Here is a 22,689-nt window from a genome sequence, read left to right on the forward strand (position 1 = left end):
GGTACTACGTAATGCCATTAACATCGATTAAAGGAAACTCAGAGGGGTCGTGTATCATTTTCGTAGCTGAAAAATTAACAAATTTTTATTTAATGATTTATGCAAATGTTCCATATAGGAACAGGTATACCTCTCAGTTCCTTTTCAGATGTGAGAAAATCCTTGCAAAAATCATGAAATGGACATTTGTTTACGCGTGTTATTCTTTGGGCAGTCTTTGAGGTTAAATATCTTTGACAAACCCTCGGCAACAGTAGATGTAGGTAAGAAGCGGTGCGGCAGTATTTCGAGGATGGAGGAGATATTGAAAAAGCTGCTGGTGTCTGACAGTGCTGTCATTAAGGAGGTATATTCGAAGACGAACACGCAGTTCATTTTGTTTTGTCACGTATTCACTTCGTATGAAATTACAATTTCCTTCTAATAAAAATTTCTATAATACACTCTTCATACACGTGTTTTCGTCTGTTGCTGTCGTTTATTCAGCTTCAGATGAAAAAGTGTTGTGCTATTTTTGCCATGATACGAAAACTTTGTATTGAAAGAACGTACTCCCACAACTTGTTATTAACTTCCAGGGCAGCAAAGAACTGAAAGAGGCTTTTAAGCAACCGGACGTAATACCACTTTTATGTAATGTTGTCGGGTCATCAGAAAATCCTCAAATACGTCAATATGCTGCTGTATTGCTTAGGAAGAGGCTTGGACGAAGGAGACATTGGATGAAATTACCAGAGGATCTGAGAAATAAGTGAGTTGACTAAATAAACATCTTGTAGAGAAAGTTATTATTTAGCGTAGTCACTGCAAGCGAATGCGGTTTTTTTTTTTAAATGCTAGCAGGTTTTATTTGCTACAGACAGTGCAAATCCATAGCAGTTTTTTTTTTTTTTTTTTTTGCAATTCTTGGTGTTTCCGCTGAAGCAAACAAGTCATTTTTTTATGTAGTGTGAAATCTGACCTTATTAGTAGTTTGTTTAAAGTCCGCTAAGAAATTAAGGCTCATTGGAAAGGGTACAACAGGCATCCTTCCCTAATCGGAGCTGGAGTTACTTGTTGGACCCCTCCACCCCACTCCCAAACGTTTTGTGTGTGTGTGTGTGTGTGTGTGTTTGTTTATAAAATTAATATCCAATACGTTGAAATGGCAGTGAAATTTGTGTGCCATGATGATGAGAAGGAAATAAAAGCTCAAAATTTTTGAGGAAGGATTACTGGAGGAAATTATCATAATGCAAATTGTTGTCACGAAACAAAATAAGGTAACAAGTTTTGGCCCAATGATGACAGTATCAGAAAGATCTTAAACATGAAATAATGTAGGGCTTGATGTGTAAAAAACGATAAATGGCTTAGGCTGCATCGTTCATGAAGTTCATGGTCACAGAATATCAGGAATTTTTCTTAAATAATCTGTAGTGGACAAGTTAGATACTGCCTGCAGCAATTTCTTCAATTGAAGTACAAATGAACGTGAAAAGTTTGAAGGTGCCAAACAAACGTACTGCTTGCTGTGTGTTAGTCTTTATAATCATTGCATGTAAAACATTGTCGTTTAAAAGTAGTGCTCTTGAGGTTACTTATATTGTTGGACATAACATATAGTTCATTTTTGTCAGTAAATGACATGGGAGTTACAAAAATGCAGCCAGTACAGAATGAGATTTGAAAGTCACTGTTCTTGGAGTTGACCTGATTAAATTGAGAGTACTTTATTTTTATTTATTGTTCCATGGGACCAAATTAAGGAGAAGTCTCAATGGTCATGGAACAAGTCAATACATGAAATTATAATAGTAGAAACAGATAAAATGAAATATAAAAAACATATTCAGGCGACAAGTCGTAAGTTTAAATAAAGAAAATCAACAATTTTTTAGCTCTTCCAGGAGCTCCTCGACAGAATAAGGAAACTCTTCAGTTTAGACTTAAAAGTATTTTGGCTACTGCTAAGATTTTTGAGTTCTTGTGGTAGCTTATTGAAAATGGATGCAGCAGAATACTGCACTCCTTTCTGTACAAGAGTCAAGGAAGTGCATTCTACATGCAGATTTGATTTCTGCCTAGTATTAACTGAGTGGAAGCTGCTAACTCTTTGGAATAGGTTAATATGGCTAACAACAAACGACATTAAAGAAAATATATACTGTGAGGGCAATGTCAGAATTCCCAGACTATTGAATAGGGGTCGACAAGAGGTTCTCGAACTTACACCACACATAGCTCGAACACCCATTTTTGAGCCAAAAATACCCTTTTTGAATCAGAAGAATTACCCCAAAAAATAACATATGACATAAGCGTATGAAAATATGCGAAGTAGTCTACTTTTCGTGTTGAACTGTCACTTATTTCAGATACTGTTCTAATGGTAAATAAAGCAGCATTTAGTTTCTGAACAAGATCCTGAACATGGGCTTTCCACAACAGCTTACTATCTATCAAAATGCCTAGGAACTTGAACTGTTCCATCTTGCTTATAATATGCCCATTCTGTCTGATCAAAATATTGGTTCTTGTTTAATTGTGAGTTAAACTGTAAAAACTGAGTCTTACTGTGATTTAGCATCAAATTATTTTCCACAAGCCACGAACTTATTTAATGAACTACATTATTTGATACTGTTTCAGTGTTACACAAAAGATCCTTCACTACCAAGCTGGTGTCATCATCAAACAGAAATATTTTTGAATCACCTGTAATACTAGAAGGCACATCATTTAAAAAAGCAGTGGCCCCAGCACCGACCCTTGGGAACGCCCCACTTAACAGTGCCCCATTGGGACTAAACATCACTACCACTCTCAATATTGCGGAGAATTACCTTCTGCTTTCTGTTCTTAAAGTAAGAGGCGAACCAATTGTAAGCTATTCCCCTTACTCCATAATGGTCCAACTTCTGCAGTAATATTTTGTGGTCAACAGTCAAAAGCCTTCGTTAAATCAAAGAAAACACCTAGCGTTCGCAGCCTTTTATTTAATCCATCCAAAACCTCACAGAGAAAAGAGAATATAGCATTTTCAGTTGTTAAACCATTTCTAAAACCAAACTGTTAATTTGACAGCAGATATAGTGAATTTAAATGCTCCACTAACCTTGTATATACAACCCTCTCGATAACTTTAGCAAACACCGATGGCATAGAAATAGGTCTCTAATTGTCAACATTATCCCTGTCTCCCTTTTTATAAAAGGGGCTTCACTACCGAGTACTTTAATCGGTCAGGAAGCCGACCACTCCTAAAGGAAAAGTTACAGATATGGCTAAGTACTGAGCTAACATACATAGAACAATACTTCAGTATTCTGCTGGATACCCCGCCTTATCCATGAGAGTTCTTAGTCTTTAGTGATTTGATTATTAACTCGATCTCCCTCTTGTCGGTATCATGGTGGAGCATTTCAGGTAACAGTCTCGGAACACTTTTTTCTACAAGCGCTATATGATTCCCTGTTGGGACTAGGTTTCTATTTAGTTCACCTGCTATATTCAGAAAGTGATTATTAAATACTGAACGTATATGCAACTTATCAGTAACACTTACATTCCCACTACGCACTGAGTCTATATCCTCGACCTGTCTCTGTAGACCAGCCACTTCCTTTACGACTGACCATATGGTTTTAATTTTATCCTGAGACTTAGCTATTCTATCTGCATACCACATACTTTTTGCCTTCCTAATAACTTTTTTAAGTACCTTACAATACTGTTTGTAATGGGCTACTGCATTTAGATTTTGACTGTTTCTAATGTTTTGATATAATTGCCACTTTGTTCTACAGGATATTTTTATCCCTCTAGTCAGCCACCCAGACTGTCTGTTTTTGCTAGTACCCCCGTTTTGAATGTTCTAACGGAAAGCAACTTTCAAAGAGCACGAGAAAAGTCTTGAGGAAAGCATTATATTTATCGTCTACTGTATCAGCACTATAAACATCTTGCCACTCTTGTTCCTTGATAAGGTTTACAAAGGTCTCTACAGCAACTGGATCAGCTTTCCTAAAAAGTTGATAACTATATTTAACATGTGTTGCAGCACAAAAATCTTTTAGAGTTAAAATTTGTGAATCATGATCTGAAAGGCCATTCACCTTTTTGCTAACAGAATGCCCTTCTAGTAATGAGGAATAAACAAAAATGTTGTCTATGGTTGTTCTACTGTTCCCTTGCACTCTTGTTGGAAAGAATACGGTTTGCATAAGATTATATGAATTAAGCACAACACCTGCACAACATTCAAACACCTTTTCAGTGCAGTACTGTGAAACATCCAGAATGAGATCTTCACTCTGCAGCAGAGTGTGCGCTGATATGAAACTTCCTGGCAGATTAAAACTGTGTGCCCGACCGAGACTCGAACTCGGGACCTTTGCTTTTCGCGGACAAGTGCTCTACCATCTGAGCTACCGAAGCACGACTCAAGTTTTGGTCGGGCACACAGTTTTAATCTGCCAGGAAGTTTCACTTTGAAACATCAATTGACTCAAATGGGATACCGTTTTTCACACACATGGCTACTCCCCCACACCACAAAGAGCTCCTCGAAAAGCTGCCAGCCAACCTGTATCCTGGTAAAGGAAGCCTCTGAATTATCTCCTTCAAGAAGTGTTCAGATATACCAATAATTTCAGTCAACATCTATAAGCAGTTCACTAACCTTATCTCTAATACCTTGTATATTTTGATGAAATATACTAATTCCCTCATTAATCAGATACCTAAGCTTTGTCGAAAGTGGTTCCTTTGTTAGAGAGACTTTCCTTAAGCAGGAATACCTATCAGCTGACTTCCATCTAAAAAAAGGTGCAGCTCTAACACCCACTACTGCAGGAATTTTCCCACGAGTGATCCCACCAACCCCACCTATGCTGTCACCTACAAGCTTTGCCAACCTCCCCTTCCCATACCTGTTGAGGTGCAGGCTATGTCTAGTGAAACCCGTCTTGCTGATAGACTCCACAGACACCACTGAAATGTGACTCATGCCTTCTATCATGAGCGCACCTTCAAGTCTCATGTTATTACGCCTGACGGCTGTATTAAGATGAGGCCATTCGTGACGCTGAAACAGTTCCACGAAATGCACATTCGTGTTGCCAGTCTTAGTGGCTGTCTTTTCCAGGTCGCCATCTATGTCATACTCCCCATCCCTATCAATACTATTACCAGCCCCACCCACAATCACTACCTGATCCTCTTTAGTAAAATCCTTACATAACCCCCCTATGTTAAGTCACCTGAGCCAATCCTGCATTAGGCTTCACAATGCTGGTGACGTGGTACTCAATCCCCATCACTTACTGCAGCTGCTGGCCTACACCTCTACCATGAGAACTACCTAACAGCAGAACCTTCTTCTTTCTTTTAGACTTTGCAACTGACCTAGCCACTGTAACTGCTGAGGTCTGCTGCATACTTCCTACATCTACAGCTACTAGAGATTCCTCTCCACTAGACTGACAGTTGGTCATATCTATTGCAAGCAGTAGCTTACTAGTAATTGTTTTAATCTTGCTAGCCTGACACACAGGCTAGTGTCGTTATTTAGTTCTGAAGATTTCAAAATGAAAACCTCATTTTATAGGATGAATGCCCCATATAGCAATCTTCCCCCCCCCCCCCCCCCCCCCAATCCCACCAATCGAGTCTACTATAGAAGGAAGACTGTAAACTATGGACATTAAGAGGCAGATGCAGTTCATTAAGTTGGGGATCTGACTTCATGGAACTCCACAGCTGTGGTAATCATAGTAGTGAGTGCTCAACTGATATTTGCAGAACCTAAAAAGTCTTGGGGGACAGCTGCCTACATTGTTACATTTTCATTGTGTTTCAGCAGCAGTACTACCATGGTAGTCAGCTCCTGAAATGCATTTTGCAAATAAGGCAGAACACTTTTGCAACATTTTCAGTGAGGTGATGGCTCCATTTGTATTTTGTTCTAAAAATCTGCTCACCAATAAATTTTAGTACAGTAGTACTTCACTTGGTGGTAGCAAATTTGGACCCTGATAGAGAAAATTTCAGAACCAGTATTTGGCTAGCAGTAATTTAGATTCACATGTACACTGATGCCACAGGATAATTGTAAAATGGATCTGTATTGTCTCATAGTATGAGAGTATGGCAGTGGCATTGCCTTCATTTTGCTGCCATAATTGAGTATTATTGTCGTTCTGAAACTAGGTTAAATCCTCTTTTCTTATCTCATTCTGTCATAACGTTGAAACTGTGGAATTGTGCTGATGTCCACGTAATGTATATACAGTGACATTTCATTGGATAAGTCAGTGATGCAGTGTAATTACTGAACTGTTTGCAGTGATGATTAGTTGTGGTGGGAAAGCAAGGGCATGTGTCCACAGCTGTTCAAAGTAGCAAATTGCAAAACAGCAGCCAGACAATGTTTTGTACAGTGAATTGTAGCCACTGTCAAATACTGACAGAGATATAACCACAGAAAACATAATGTATTCAGAAAAAAGTGAGCACAATTGTAAGAATGTAAAATACATTCACCATAACAATAAAGATTATTCATTCCCACGAGACAGAGAACAATTTAACAATGCAAAGTAATGTGGGGTGTACACTGGTTGCAGAAAATGGCAGCTAGTCCAATACAGCACTGACATTGCCATCCAGTATTTCCAGATTACATAGAAAATGCGTGGAAGATGCATTATTACCTGAACTATAAAGCAAGTGTTGCCGGTAACCTAGTTAGGTAAATTTTTGCTGGTAGTCTTTGTAGCTGAATAGTCAACCTGTTGGTATTCGGTATAAAGAGCAGAGGTTAGTTTCCATGTAACATTAATTTCTATATTGCCACAAGAAAAATTTACTACATGAAAGACATCCAACCAATATGATGTATTGTTACATCATTTTCTACAGTAGGTATTATAGTTCAGAGATAGTTAGCCCACCCATATGAGCTGACTCTGATTTCTGCCAAAAATTATAATTGATATTAGAATAGTGACAAACTGATTCCATCAGTATGTAAGCAAATTTTATAAAAACCAGTCAGCAGCCACCCAATCACTAGTTTTTATGGTGATTTATTACCGAAATGTCAAGAGGAGGCTATGCGTATTGACTCAAAAGATTTTGGTGCACCTAAACATACTAATAAGGTGCTACTAAAAGTAACTTCTGTAGAATGGTTCAGGTCACTAGGCCTTAGGTTAAAATGTTGGTATATGTAGTCCCTGTATAGGATAATGAACTTAAAAACACATTATGGTAAAACCCTTAAAGTGTGGTGGATTGGAAACTTAATTCTGTGTTTGATGCACACGGTGCTGGTGAAGAGTTCTTGTACTACAAAGCAAACAGCTGTCACAGAGAAGCTCCATGATCAGCTCTGCAGATTAACATTTGCTGAAGAAAACATCATAAACTAATGGAATCTGGTAGGAGCCTGCTGATTGACCAGCTCCTTCCCAATGTTCATCTGTGTCTAAAGGATGGCACTCCTACCCACTTCATTGCCCTCCCTTCTTTGCTGTCAACCTCATGATCTCTTCCAGTCTTGTGGCTTCATTACAATCGTTGCTACACAGCAGTCTTAATGACATTGGCCACTTTCTAGTGTCGTGTCACTGCCTCTGTTGCCACCTTCACCCTCTCACACTTCGTTGATTAGGTTGTGGGGGAAGGCTCCAATTTGCCACTGGAACTGCTTAGTCTCCTTTCTACAGGCCACCTCCACTGCTGGCTGCTGGCATGTTGGAGCAACTGCTATTTAGGATTGCCGAAGAGTCCTGAAACGTCTCGAATGACATCATTCACAACCACCCTCCTCACTAAAACCTTCATGCTAAGGCTCACAATGTAAACACAGTAAGAAGGAATGCTGGGAGCACTGTCTCCTCTGTGAAAGTGTAATATGCTTCTTCATCCAAAATTAAGGCTAAGCTCCATAGTCTTCCTGGCCACCGAAGAAAGATCAGACTGTACCCTCTCTCTTCCTCCAGGGTGGCCTTCCAACCAACACATTGGTTCTTGCTAAACACCTTATGACCAATTTTGTGGTAGCACCAGTATTCTCTTCTTACCTGGAAGCCTTCCAAACAAATTAATGACAAGTTGAAGGTGTTTCCCTGTGCTGCACTCCTTAAGACACCAAATTATATAGTGAACCTTTCACTGACTGGGAATTGATTCAGACTGGTGTCTTGGCCCAGGCCCGTATTCAGTTCAAGATTAGGTGATCCTATGTCTGATGGTTACTCAAAGGCTGTCTATTAAAGATCCTCAACCATATTTGGCTCAAAAGTGTCTTTCCTTCACAATGATTAGAAAGTATTGTTGTACCAGTCATTAAGCTGAGTAAAATCCCAATGTCCTTAAACAGCTAATGACATATTAGCCTCACCAACAAGCTCTACAGATCCCTTGAAATGGTGGTTGCCCATTGATTATGCTAGGTTCTTGAACCTTGGGGCCTTTAGTTACCCTATTAGTGTGGTTTCCTAGGACGATAATCTAAAACTGACCATCTGGTTAGTTCGGAATTGACAATCGGCTAGGCTTTTTATAAACACCAACACCTCATCAGTCTTTTTTGATGTACAGAAAGCATAGGATAGTGCTTGGCCCCATCACATTTTACTTATATCCACCACCCCTTTGAGCCTTCGTACCATAGATGGTACTTCGCTCAGCTCTCCATGGCCACAAGAGAATTGCATGCCACAGGACTCCGTGTGGAATGTTATACTCTTCATCGCAATCAGTTGGCTAGTGACCTGTCTGGGCTACTGCTCACCTTGAATTGTATGTCAATAACTTTAGCATTTGATACAGCTCCTAGTCTAGCCTTCACTGAACACAAGCTCCAAGGCCCCATCCAAAGGCCCTCCATATATACCCTCTCTTATGTTTTCCAATTCTCTCAGGCAGGTATGCGGTTCATGCATTTCTCTTATCATACCGTGGTTCATCGTGACACAGAACTCTGCACGAGTGCTATTGTGGCCCATTCTTCCTTCCTGGGCTGCATTTCCTTCTCTGTGCCCCTTCTTCCCTGTTCTTGCTACTTTCCCTTCCCTGTCCATGCTCCTTTCCCTCTGCCGCCACCTTCCCTCCTCTTGGTTTTTCTTACTTAAGTCGGCCTGACTATAAATTTGGTTTATTCTACTCTTTCCACTTTTTGTTCCTCTTGCTTTTTCTTTTTCACCCTCTTTTACTTCCCCCTTTGGGATGTGACCTCCATTTCTATCTTTTCTCTGTGGTGTGAGGTATTTGGAGAAGAACTCTAGCATCTTCGGTGTGGATTCCTCCTCCCTCTTCCTTCCCTGTCATAGTGCCCTCCCTCTGCTCCGCTATGTCACTAGCACATGTAGCCAGTCTGTGTAGTGGGACTGTTACATATCCATTTAGTTGATATCCGTGACAACAAAGGTATCCACTTCGATACATGAGCTGTTGCCTCCCAGTGTGTGCTTAGGAGTTACTGCTTGTCATTCTGGAGCATCGGAACTTCTGGCAATGGCCACCGTGTCAGACGTCCCCTGCTGTGTTTGGGTGATGCTCACAGGGTGAAAGAGCCCCGGACGGTAGTGGGTAGTATCAGGACAGACACTTTGTATATGAAACGTGTTATGCTCCAAAATACTGGTCATCTCTTTGGTTGGCAATGGATCATTTACTGCTGCTTCTTATGACCCTGTGGCCTTCCCTTCCCTGGCTACACTGAGAGAGGAAAAGCTCACTGGCTTGGGTGAAACACTTTTCCCCACTACCTGATCTATACTAGGATGGACAAGGACACATTCACCATCACAAAACCATAACACACAACCATAACTTTGTGTGGAAAATAGTGAAGGCAAGTTTGGTGAAGTGGAATCCCTCAGTAAGATGCGGTCAGGTTCACTGTTGATCAGAACTACTTCTTCTGCCACCCAAACTGCATCCATCCATCCATTCATATTTGTGACCATGTTGGTGAAATCCCAGTGTCCATTACTCCTTACTAGTCTTTGAGTATGGCTCAGGGAGCCATTTCTCATAAGGGCCTCATCCATGATGAGGAACACCAGGCCAATCCAGAACAACGGGGCTTTCATTTTGTTGGGTTCAGAATCGCATTAATACAGGAACTTTTACTCTGGCATTTAAGGGAGATATTCTACCAGAGAAGGTCAAGGTTGTGTGTTATCATTGTGACATGAAGCCGTATGTCCCACCACCCAAGAGGAGTTTTCAGTGTTTGCATTTTGGGCACATCTTCCCACTCTACGGATGACCCTCAGTGTGATGAATATGGACATCCACTCCGTGAGGGGAGTCCTTCGGTTCCATTGCCCATGTCTGTAAATTGTCATGTCCATCGCTCTCCACACTCACCAGATTGCCCAATTTATAAGGAGGAAAAGAAGATAACAGGAGTAAAAGGTCCACAATTGTTTATTCTACATTGAGGTTCTACAGAAATATGGTTTTCATCCTGTGTTGATGAAACATATCTCAGCATGTGTTAGATCCTTTCCCCCTTCTCCCTCATCCTTAGTCCTGTACTACTCCTTGCTCCTGTCCGCTGCATTTCCGATGCCCTCCACTCCATGTGCCACTCTACGTCCCTGGCCGGAGAAGTGTCAGCCTCCTTCCGTACCCACTGGCGATGGAGCTTCCTCCTCATTGACACATTTCTTGCAGACCACGACTTATACCTACTTAATGATGGTTCCCCTACTCATCTTAGTGCCACCTATGGAACTTCATCTGCCATGACCTTCTGCTCACTTCCCCTTCCCTTCTTCCTTCCCTACACTCACCAACACACTAAGACCTCTATGACAGTGACCACTTCCTGTTAGTTCTCATATTCCCTTCCCATCTCCTGATGGCTAGGTTATCCTGCTAAGCTTTCCATTGTGCTGATTGGCCTCTGTATGCCTGCCATGTCTTGTTTACATGTTCCTTGTCACGTTGTATTTCTGGAGTCATCTGTGATCCATCCTATAAGATCATTCATGCCACCAGCTTATCCATTACCTGCTCGACAGGCTCCGCTCACTGCTAGCATGTTCTAAGTTGAAGCACAGCCATTGTCACTGGCATCTATGATCACCATTGCCCCATGAAATGTTTTAAGGGGCACCTGTCCTCCACTGGTCTATTTATCTTTAAAAGTCTTCATGCCAAAGCCTGTTAATTAATCAGATAGTCAGGTGTGTTGGGAACACTGTCTCCTCCCTAAGTTCTGCTGTCCCTTTGTCGTGGCCATGGGCTACACTCTGCACTCTCAAAGGTTGTCAGTAGCAGTCTTTCATTCTGGGCCTTATCCTTCCAGGTGGCCTTCGTATGGATCCATCAGTTCTCACAGAACAACTTTTGACCCATTTTGGGATAGCATTGGCATCAGCCTCCTATCCTGCTGCCTTCCTCCTCCAGAAGCAGTGAGGTGAAGCTTCCCACTTAGGTTTTACCCCTTGTCAGGTGAAATCCTACAGTGAACCATTTACAGAATGGGAGCTTCTTCTGGTCCTCTCTTCTTCCCACAGTTCAGCTCCTGGCCTTGATTCCATCCATCACCAACTACTTCAACACCTCAATCATCCACAGTGGCAATATCTCCTCCAGGTGTTCATATTTGACTTGAAGGCATTTTCCCCTCTGATTGGAAAGCAGTATTATGGTTCCTGTCCTTAAGCCTGGCAAGGTCCATTGTCCCTTGATAGTTACCGGCCGATAAGCGTGTCCAATGTCCCCTTCAAGTTGCAAAAACAGATGGTGGCTTGTTGGCTCATTTGCGTCCTTGTATCTCGGTACCTTTTATCTCCTTGCCAATACAGCTTTTGAGAGAGACAGTCTCTGATAGATAGTCTGCTTCGATTGGAAACCATTGTTTGGCAGTCCTTTGCTTAGTGATGCCACCTTGTCATAGTTTCCTTCAATCTTCTAAAGCCTACAACACAGATTGGCACCATCACATCCTCCTTACACTCCATGAGTGATCTTCGCCCCCCCCCCCCCCTCCCGATTTTTATTAGCCAGTTCCTATCCCACTGATCACCGCTTTCAGCTCTCTGCAGACCCAGGAGAAATGCATTCCACAGGGCTCCGTATTAAGTGTCCTTTTTCTCATTGCTATTAATGGACTTGGGGCTTCTGCTGGACTGTTGGTTACCCCTGCTCTATATGTGGATGATTTCTGTATTTGGGCAAGCCACCTCTCAGTGGATTCTGTGGAACATCTCCAGGATGCCATCTGATTCACTTCCATGTGAACAAACTTGCATAGTTTTCAGTTCTCCCCCTTAAGTCGAGGTTGCTGCATTTCTGTCGCCATATTACGATCCGTCCTGATCTGGAGCTCTATCTCAATGCCCAGCACCTGACTGTGGTCCCCCAATTCTGTTTATTGGGTGTTCTTTTTGACAAGGAGTGTACTTGGTTGCCCCAGATCCGTCATATGAAGGTTGGCTGTTTGCATAAACTTACTGTACTTCTCTTCCTTGCCAACACCACTTGGGGTACAGATTGGTTGACTCTTCTCCACCTTCATTGGGTATCAGTTCTGTCTTGTCTGGACTGTGGTTGTGAAGTTCATGGATCAGCTGCCCGTTTCATGCTGCTCCTCTTGGACCCAGTTCATCATCATGGTGTCTGTTTAGCCACTGACGCCTTTTACACCAACCCTGTGAAAAGTCTTATGTTTGATGCTGGAATCCCCACCCCCGTTTCTGTTCGGCAGTCATGGCTGCTGATTTTCTATGTTGTCACTATCCGCTCTTTCCCTGCACACCCCTGCTAGTCTTTTTGTTGCTTTGGGACATTGCCTGCAATCAGATTGGTTTATAAGTTAGGCTCTGTCTTGCTTCTCCTCACGGCAATTTCCATCTTCCCTTGTTTTCTTCTTCTTCACCACATTCTCTCTCAACCACCTTCACTTGGTTAGTTCATAAACCCTGAATTTGGACAGATCTGTTCCAGGGCTCAAAACCCCCATCACTACAATGGTGGTCCATTGTTTGTTCTGTCCACTCTTACAGGAGTTTCAGGGTGCTATTGTTTTTCTGCACTGATGGCTCTAAATCTGCTGATCATATGGGATGTGCCTTCACATCTTTTGTTGGCACTGAAGATCATCTCTTGCCTGCCATGTATGGGTTGTTTGCTGTAGAACTGATGGCCTTCTATTGGGCCCTCTACCTTATTAAAAAGTCCTCCTTCACCTGAATTTTGTTATGTACTGACTCAATGAGTGGCCTTTAGGTTAGGTGTTTTTCAAGCCACCTCTTGGTTTCTGCCACCCACAACCTTCTTGCCAGTCTTGGTGCTGCTGATTGTTCAGTTCACTTACATTGGGCTCCCGAGTAGTGAATTGCCAAATGTCCGAGGGAGAGCAGACATCTACCACCCGTCCTGTGACCCCTCTAGGGGCAGATTTGTGATTTGTGGCTTTACGTCAAACCCCTTTTTCCTTACTAGTGAGATGACTCCCCTGGTGGGCTACCCCATTGGTTAATAAACTTTGTGCAATCAAGGAGGGTGCCATCATGGCGGAGTTCTTCCCTCCACCCGTACAGGCGGGGACCTACCATCCACTGCTGTCTTCATATTGGCCATACTGGGTTGACCTATGGTTGTATACTCCACAATGAATGCCCCCTCTCCACTTGGGCCAGGTTCTCCCTCTCTTCTCCCTATGTTTTATCTGGTCTTCTATGCCATTTGTTTACCTTTTTCTTGTCTTCTTCACCTGATGTGATCATGGTATGGTGCAGGTATTGGGAAGGGATGGTGGCGATGCTGGTGCACGTCTCTGGCATGCCCCTACTCTAGCCATTCCCCCACCTTCCTGCTGTTCTTTACTTTTCATGCTGCCCAGACAGTCTATTTACCTCTTCATTTGCCCTTTTCCCCTTCCCTCTTGGCTGTGCTGTGCTGTTTCAGTTCCTCCTTTGATTTCTGCCACCTTAAATCATGGACCGATGACCACGCTATGTGGTCCCCTCCCCCAAACAACCTGGGTACACCGTGCTTGGCCTTAGTTGCGCAATCTTTAGTTTTGGAACTGCTCTCTGATAAGAAGCTGAATTGGCTGCTCCACACTTGTCAGCTAAAGACTAGCTGCTTGCAGAAGCTTAATGCACTGTGCTTCCTCGCCGCACATATTGGGATGCAGATTGTAGTACTTATCTCTGCATTTACTGGTCCCCGTTTTCATCCTAATTGCCTAGGCGTACCAGGTCTGGTTTGGAAACACCTTCACTATGAAACTATAAGACATAGCCCATCGTGGAGTCAGACTGGCCACTCCAGTGTATTCTGGTCTAGTCCTGTAGATAGTCTGCTTTCTGACGTGAGAATCATCCCTCCTCAGTTCAAACAGTACCAGCTGTTACACACTTCCACAATCGTGATCCTACAATTTCCTACTCATCCAACTAATCGCATTAGTTTTGCATATGAGGGCACTGACCCCCACACCCGCCCTCAGGTGGGATTACCAGTTTGAGCATACTTTGCAGTCCTGAGACCTGGACTCATCTCCTTAAAATGTGCTCCCCATGTTTCTCCTGTACACTCCCCTTGGTATCCAGGCAATGTATTAGGACTGATCTATTTCAAGGTCCTAAAGTCTGTCGCTCCCTTGAGTTTTCAGTTTCTGTTCCTTTCAGTTCTTCATTAGTATAGGCATGCTATCTTTATTTACACTGACAGTTCTAAAACTATGGATAAGGTTGGATATGCTTTTAAGTGTCCTGCGGGTCAGGAACAACATTGGTTGTCGGGAACATGCATTTTTATGGCAAAGCTGATGGTCATTAACAGAGCCCTAAGCTTTATTAAAGGGACCTCCCCTGACTATATTGTAATTTGTAGTGACTCAATGAGCAGTATCAGGCAACTGATCTGTGATATTGACATCTTGGACCTTTGTTGTATTGCCTGCTTAACTGACTTCTGGTTCCTAAGTTGTGGATATTGCAGGAAATGAACTGGCAGACTGTTTGGCTAGACGAACCGTTACTCGCCCCATATTCATTTTGACAGTCTTGAATGTGGATTTGTTGGTGCACATAAGGTGTGTCTACTGTCTCAGAAATGTAACATTGTCTGGTGAGCTACTCCCCCCACTAATCTACCATCCTCGTGCCTCTGCATTTGTCATACTGAACTAACCCGTAGTTTTATTTTGTGTAATGAGCTACCCCCATCGTGTGGTTGTTTAGTGTTGTAGACAGCTCATATCCAGTGAAATGCCACCATCTTCTGGCTCTCCATGATGAGCATGATCTTTGGAATTGTCTCCAATATTGGCAGGCTACTCATAGACACTTGAACTAGTTCTGTTTCCTCCATGATAGAGGTGTTTATTATGATATATGAAGTTTTAAACTACCTTCGGAATGGTTGGGATTGAGGCATCTCTTGTTGCTTGCTGCATCTGGGGACTCTTGACGCTGCATACTTTGACAGCTGCCCCTGTCATCCCTCTTTTACTCTGTATTAATTGCTTTTAGATGTTGTTTGCCCCTTCTGCTGCACCCTGTTTTAAGTTTTAGGGGTGTCACTGTTGAATAGCAGGTGTTGCTCCCTCATTAATGCTTTGACCCTAATGGAAAAGGGTGGTGCTCCCATTGTATGCAGAGCTCGGGACACACCCACCTTCTCCTGTAACTATTTCATCTTGCTTCATTATTGTCAGTCCCATTGATGTACACTAAGTTTTCAGTCTTCTCATTTTTACTGTTCTGAATTCATGACAAGAAGGCATTCTTAACCTTTAGTTGGATTGGTTGGGATTAGGTATGGGTGGGGTTTCTTTTGCCACCGATGAGCCTTGGGAGACCCCTCATCTCTTCTGACCTACATACTGGCCCAATCCATATACTTTCATTTCCTCATAATTTTTTTTCTCCACTTTGGCATCAGTGTTGCCTTCAGTGCATAGATTTTTACCACTCCTGTGTACTTTCATTATCTCATCACATTCCTGGCAGACGTCACTAACTCCACATGAACTACCCATTGACTGAGGACTTATGACCCAACCAGCCAACCAATTGTCCTGGAAAATAAAATTGGCAGCTAGTACCTTTTAGTAGCTCTATATGAATAAATGTAATAATTATCAATTTTATCTTCAGGTATCTGTTATTTTCAGGTATTTTTTAAGTCTCTCTCTCTCTCTCTCTCTCTCTCTCTCTCTCTCTCTGTCTCTCTCTCTCTCTCTCTCTCTCTCTGTGTGTGTGTGTGTGTGTGTGTGTGTGTGTGTGTGTGTGTGTGTAACCATCTCTCCAAATCAGCACCTGTTCTTGTCTAAAAGTGGATGTGTGTCCATTATAGCATATCCATATTTCATGAGGGATTTAGACTAGTTGTCAGTTCCTGAGATACTAGTAATTAATGTTTTAATAAAATGGAGGAATTATCAGTGTGAACCCAAATGAATTTCCACTCAAGTACAGTCTGTAGATTTTTGTCAAAATAGCATATAGTAGATATGAATATGATTCTAGCCTTTTTGCCGTCTATTAAGTACATAGATTTCATGTGCTACAGTACAGACTGTAACACCAGCTCCGATGTATTAACAATGAGCACTTATTAAATTGGTGTTTATGCAGGATCAAACAAGGTATACTGGAGACTTTGGTCAAAGAACAGCAGAAAAGTGTGAAGACTTCCATTGCACAATTTGTTGGAATCTTGGTGAAACATGAGCTACCAAGCCAGAGCTGGCCCGAAGTCCTGCAGTTTATTCAGCAGCTGTGTTCTAGTGAAAACTATGCAGATAAGGAAGTAAGTTGATTCCATCACTGAAAAAACTTAATTTTCTTGATAGGAAAGTAAATTGTTTTTCACTGAAGCTTTTGTAAACTTCATACTACTACCACTGTTACTCTAACCATTCATAGTGCCTACTTAGTGCAGAGTTTTTGCTCTGACTTTGTTCCCAGCAAAAACCTATAAAAAGTTTAGATGATGTGAATTGATTCCATTTAGTCTTAAATATTGTCTAATTGTAAGTACTGTAAGAAGACTGATGCATCAAGATGCCAATTCACTTGTCACTGAAGCAGACATGTTTGTGGTGTGACAGACATGAAATAACAATTATATGCTTATGGAAATGTTTACACCTTAGTTAACAGTTTTGGGCAGTGCAGGGAGGACACTATTTCAAATCTATCCCTAGACGTCAAGGATGTTACTCAACAAAGTGAACTGTAGACACCAATCTTGGTGGAAAGTAACTAATCATGTGACTGAGTACAGCCATGTTCCAATACAAAGTAGTGTGTATTGTTACCTTCTACTAAAAGTGCAAAAAAAAAAAAAAAAAAAAAAATCCCGTTATGGGAAACCCCTGTGGCTTGCTGTTAATGCTAGTAATTCGGTGGTGGTGGTGGTGGTGGTGGTGGTGGTGGAAGAGGAGGAGGAGGAATAACTATAGTATATATTCTAGAACAGGTTGAAAGAGTGATTTGTAAGCAATCTTCTTTGTAGACTGATTGCACTTCCCCAGTATTCTACCAATAAACCGAAGTTTGCCATCTGCTTTACCCAAGACTGAGCCTATGTAGTCATTCTGTTTCATATCCGTACAGTGTTACACCCACATATCTGTATGAATTGGCCAGTTCCAACTGTGGCTTATTGAAATTGTAGCCATAGGATATCATGTTTTTTTTTTTTTTTTTGCTTTGTGAAGTGCACAATTTTACACTTCTGAACATTTAAAGGAAGTTGCCAGTATTTGCACCACTGAGAAATCTTGTAAAGATCTGAATGAATATTTATGCAACTTCTTTCAGATAGTACTTGATTATAGAAAACTGCATCATCTGCAAAAAGTCTGTTAACATTAACATTGTCCACAAGATTGTTAATATACAACATGAATAACAAGGGTCGTCTCACCACACTTCCCCGGTGCATACCCAGAGTTATAGTTCTACATCTGATGATGATTCTGCATCCAAGATAACATGCTGTGTCCTCCCTGTAAAAAAATCCTCAATCTAGTCACAGGTTTCACTAATAAATAAATGTCGTGTGACTAGGACCTCCCGTTGGGTAGACCGTTCGCCGGGTGCTAGTCCTTCAATTTGACACAACTTTGGCGACTTACGCGTCAATGGGGATGAAATGATGATGATTAGGACAACACAACACTCAGTCCCTGAGCAGTGAAAATCTGTGACCCAGCCGGGAATCGAACCCGGGCCCTTAGGATTGACATTCTGTCACACTGACCACTCAGCTACCGGGACGGTCAAAAGTTCCACTTGATACCCTGTATGATCAAACTTTTGACAGTAAGCATAGGGGTGGTACTGAGTCAAATGCTTTTTGTAAATCAAGAAATACTGCATCTACCTGACTGCCTTGATCCAAAGCTTTCAGTATGTCCTGTGGGAAAAGTGTGTGTTGGGTTTCACAAGATCAATGTTTTTGAAATCCATGGAAGAGGTCAATCTGTTAAAGATATCACACTATGTTCAAGCACAGAATATGGTCTAAGATTCTACAACTAATGGTGTCGAGTATATTGGACAGTAGTTTTGTGGATCAGTTCTACTATTCTTCTTGGAGGAGGGTGTGACCTGCACTTTCTTCCAACTATCGAGCATGGCTTTTTGTTAGTGATCTAAGATTACAGTTTAAAGGGAGTTAACTTGGCTGCAAATTCAGTACCAGAATCTGATAGGGGCTCAATCGGGCCCTGGAGTGTTGTTCAGTTTTGATGATTTTAGTTGTTTCTCAACACCACTGATACTAATGCTGATTTCACTCTCCTTTTCAGTGGTACGAGTATTAAATTGGGGCAATTCTCCTGAGTTTTTCTTTGTAAAGGCACATTTGAAAATGGAGTTACATGTTTCAGCTTTTGCTTCACTAACCTCAGTTTCAGTTCCTGTCTCTTTGCTTAGGGACTGGATACTAACTTCGGTGCCTCTAATAGCCTTTACATACGACCAGAATGTCTTTGGTTTTTGTGAAAGATCACTTGACAGCATTCTGCTCCAGGAGTCACTGAAGGCTTCACATGTTGCTCCCTTCACAATCAAGAGTTTCATTCAGCATCTTTCTGTCCAAAGCCCTACACTGTTTTACACCTGTTATACAATGATCGCTGTTTCTTTAGAAGTTTCTTCAGTGACTGTGTACCATTATGAATTGTTCTACTGGGTACATATCTACCCAGTGCATGATCAACTGTTCTTTTAAGCTCAAGCCGTAGTTCCTTTACATGCTCCTGCAATGTGCTGAAAGTTTAAAGTTCCATATTGAGATATGACACTATTGATTTTTTTATCTAGTTTACTGACCATATACATCTTCCTGCTTGTTTCAGTTGTCCTTTGTACTTTAGTAATCATTGTTGCCATAACCGCATCATGGTCACTGATGTTGATGTGGACATCCTCAAAGAGGTCAGGTCTATTTGCTCCCATTAAATTGAATAATGTCCATTATGAATGTGGTTCCAAATTATCTGTTCTAGGCAGTTTTCAGAGAAGGCGTTCAGTAATGTTTCACAGGATGTCTTACCAGGCCGCCACTAACAAAACTGTAATGTTAGCTGTTAATTGTTGGATGATTAGTCTCCACAATTATTACAGTATGATTGGGGAACCTATGTACAGGTGAACTGAGCTGTTCTCCGAAGTTTTCAGTTATATCAGGTGAGTCTGGTGGGCGATAGGATCCATTTACAGGTTTATTCTGTTGTACAATAATGTAACTGGTCTGTGGCCATTTTAAAGTATCACAAGCCGTCATTGAAATATATTAAACTTGGCTCTATAGTACAGGTTTCACAGTATATAGGGAAACATTCCACGTGGGAAAAATATATCTAAAAACAAAGATTATGTGACTTACCAAATGAAAGCAGTGGCAGGTTGATAGACACACAAACATACACACAAAATTCAAGCTTTTGCAATCAACGGTTGCTTCATCAGGAAATAAGGAAGGAGAGGGAAAGACGAAAAGATGTGGGTTTTAAGGGAGAGGGTAAGGAGTCATTCCAATCCCAGGAGTGGAAAGACTCACCTTAGGGGGGGGAAGGACAGGTATACAGGTACACGCGCGCGCACACACACACACACACACACACACACACACACACACACACACACAAGCAGACATTTGTAAAGGCAAAGAGTTTGGGCAGAGATGTCAGTCGAGGCGGAAGTACAGAGGCAAAGATGTTGTTGAAAGACAGGTGAGGTATGAGCAGCGGCAACTTGAAATTAGCGGAGGTTGAGACTTGGTGGATAATGAGAAGAGAGGATATACTGAAGGGCAAGTTCCCATCTCTGGAGTTCTGACAGGTTGGTGTTAGTGGGAAGTATCCAGATAACCCAGACGGTGTAACACTGTGCCAAGATGTGCTGGCCGTGCACCAAGGCATGTTTAGCCACAGGGTGATCCTCATTACCAACAAACACTGTCTGCCTGTGTCCATTCATGCGAATGGACAGTTTGTTGCTGGTCATTCCCACATAGAATGCATCACAGTGTAGGCAGGTCAGTTGGTAAATCACGTGGGTGCTTTCACACGTGGCTCTGCCTTTGATCGTGTACACCTTCCAGGTTACAGGACTGCAGTAGGTGGTGGTGGGAGGGTGCATGGGACAGGTTTTACACCGGGGGCAGTTACAAGGGTAGGAGCCAGAGGGTAGGGAAGGTGGTTTGGGGATTTAATAGGGATGAACTAAGAGGTTACGAAGGTTAGGTGGACGGCGGAAACACACTCTTGGTGGAGTGGGGAGGATTTCATGAAGGATGGATCTCATTTCGTGGCAGGATTTGAGGAAGTCGTATCCCTGCTGGAGAGCCACATTCAGAGTCTGATCCAGTCCCGGAAAGTATCCTGTCACAAGGGGGCACTTTTGGGGTTCTTCTGTGGGAGGTTCTGGGTGTGAGGGATGAGGAAGTGGCTCTGGTTATTTGCTTCTGTACCAGGTCGGGAGGGTAGTTGCCGGATGCAAAAGCTGTTTACAGGTTGTTGGTGTAATGGTTCAGGGATTCAGGACTGGAGCAGATTCGTTTGCCACGAAGACCTAGGCTGTAGGGAAGGGACCGTTTGATGTGGAATGGGTGGCAGCTGTCATAATGGAGGTAATGTTGATTGTTGGTGGGTTTGATGTGGACGGACGTGTGAAGCTGGCCATTGGACAGATGGAGGTCAACGTCAAGGAAAGTGGCATGGGATTTGGAGTAGGACCAGGTGAATCTGATGGAACCAAAGGAGTTGAGGTTGGAGAGGATATTCTGGAGTTCTTCACTTGAGTCCAGATCATGAAGATGTCATCAATAAATCTGTACCAAACTTTGGGTTGGCTTCCTCTAAGTGACCCATGGCTGTTCCGTTTAATTGTTGGTATGTCTGGCCTTCGAAAGTGAAGAAGTTGTGGGTCAGGATGAAGCTGGCTAAGGTAATGAGGAAAGAGGTTTTAGGTAGGGTGGTAGGTGATCGGCGTGAAAGGAAGTGCTCCATCGCAGCGAGGCCCTGGACGTGCGGAATATTTGTGTATAAGGAAGTGGCATCAATGGTTACAAGGATGGTTTCCGGGGGTAACAGATTGGGTAAGGATTCCAGGCATTTGAGAAAGTGGTTGGTGTCTTTGATGAAGGATGGGAGACTGCATGTAATGGGTTGAAGGTGTTGATCTACGTAGGCAGAGATATGTTCTGTGGGGGCTTGGTAACCAGCTAAAATGGGGCGGCCGGGATGATTGGGTTTGTGAATTTTAGGAAGAAGGTAGGGGTGCGGGGTGTCAGTGGGGTCAGGAAGTTGATGGAGTCAGGTGAAAGGTTTTGTAGGGGGCCTAAGGTTCTGAGGATTTCTTGAAGCTCCGCCTGGACATCAGGAATGGAATTAACTTGGCAAACTTTGTATGTAGTGTTGTCTGAAAGCTGACGCAGTCCCTCAGCCATATACTCCCGACGATCAAGTACCACGGTCGTGAAACCCTTGTCCGCCGGAAGAATGACGATGGATCGGTCAGCCTTAAGATCACGGATAGCCTGGGCTTCAGCAGTAGTGATGTTGGGAGTAGGATTAAGGTTTTTCGAGGAGGATTGAGAGGCAAGGCTGGAAGTGAGAAATTCCTGGAAGGTTTGGAGAGGGTGATTTTGAGGAAGAGGGGGTGGGTCCCGCTGTGACGGAGGACGGAACTGTTCCAGGCAGGGTTCAATTTGGATAGTGTCTTGGGGAGTTGGATCATTAGGAGTAGGATTAGGATCATTCTTCTTCGTAGCAAAGTTATATTTCCAGCAGAGAGTACGAGTGTAGGACAGTAAATCTTTGACGAGGGCTGTTTGGTTGAATCTGGGAGTGGGGCTGAAGGTGAGGCCTTTGGATAGGACAGAGGTTTCGGATTGGGAGAGAGGTTTGGAGGAAAGGTTAACTACTGAATTAGGGTGTTGTGGTTCCAGATTGTGTTGATTGGAATTTTGAGGTTTTGGGGGGAGTGGGGATGGAAGTGGGAGATTGAGTAGATGGGAGAGACTGGGTCTGTGTGCAATGAGAGGAGGTTGAGGTTTGCTGGAAAGGTTGTGAAGGGTGAGTGAGTTGCCTTTCCGGAGGTGGGAAACCAGGAGATTGGATAGTTTTTTGAGGTGGAGGGTGGCATGCTGTTCTAATTTGCGGTTGGCCTGTAGGAGGATGCTCTGAACAGCCGGTGTGGATGTGGGAGA

The 22,689-nt window shown here is 42.6% G+C and overlaps 1 protein-coding gene across 1 annotated transcript in view; it reads left to right on the forward strand.

Annotated features, from left to right (window-relative positions):
* The first annotated feature begins 235 nt into the window (after positions 1 to 235).
* Positions 236 to 22,689, forward strand: part of LOC126259436 (importin-4-like) — a 151,154-nt gene continuing 128,700 nt past the window's right edge. The window contains exons 1-3 of the mRNA XM_049956251.1: positions 236 to 346; positions 579 to 751; positions 16,599 to 16,773. Coding sequence (XP_049812208.1) covers positions 293 to 346; positions 579 to 751; positions 16,599 to 16,773 — 402 coding nt within the window. The 5' untranslated portion in view covers positions 236 to 292. The remainder of the gene's footprint in view (positions 347 to 578; positions 752 to 16,598; positions 16,774 to 22,689) is intronic.

Source organism: Schistocerca nitens, chromosome 5 (assembly GCF_023898315.1).
Source record: "Schistocerca nitens isolate TAMUIC-IGC-003100 chromosome 5, iqSchNite1.1, whole genome shotgun sequence".
NCBI classification, from domain to species: Eukaryota; Metazoa; Arthropoda; class Insecta; order Orthoptera; family Acrididae; genus Schistocerca; species Schistocerca nitens.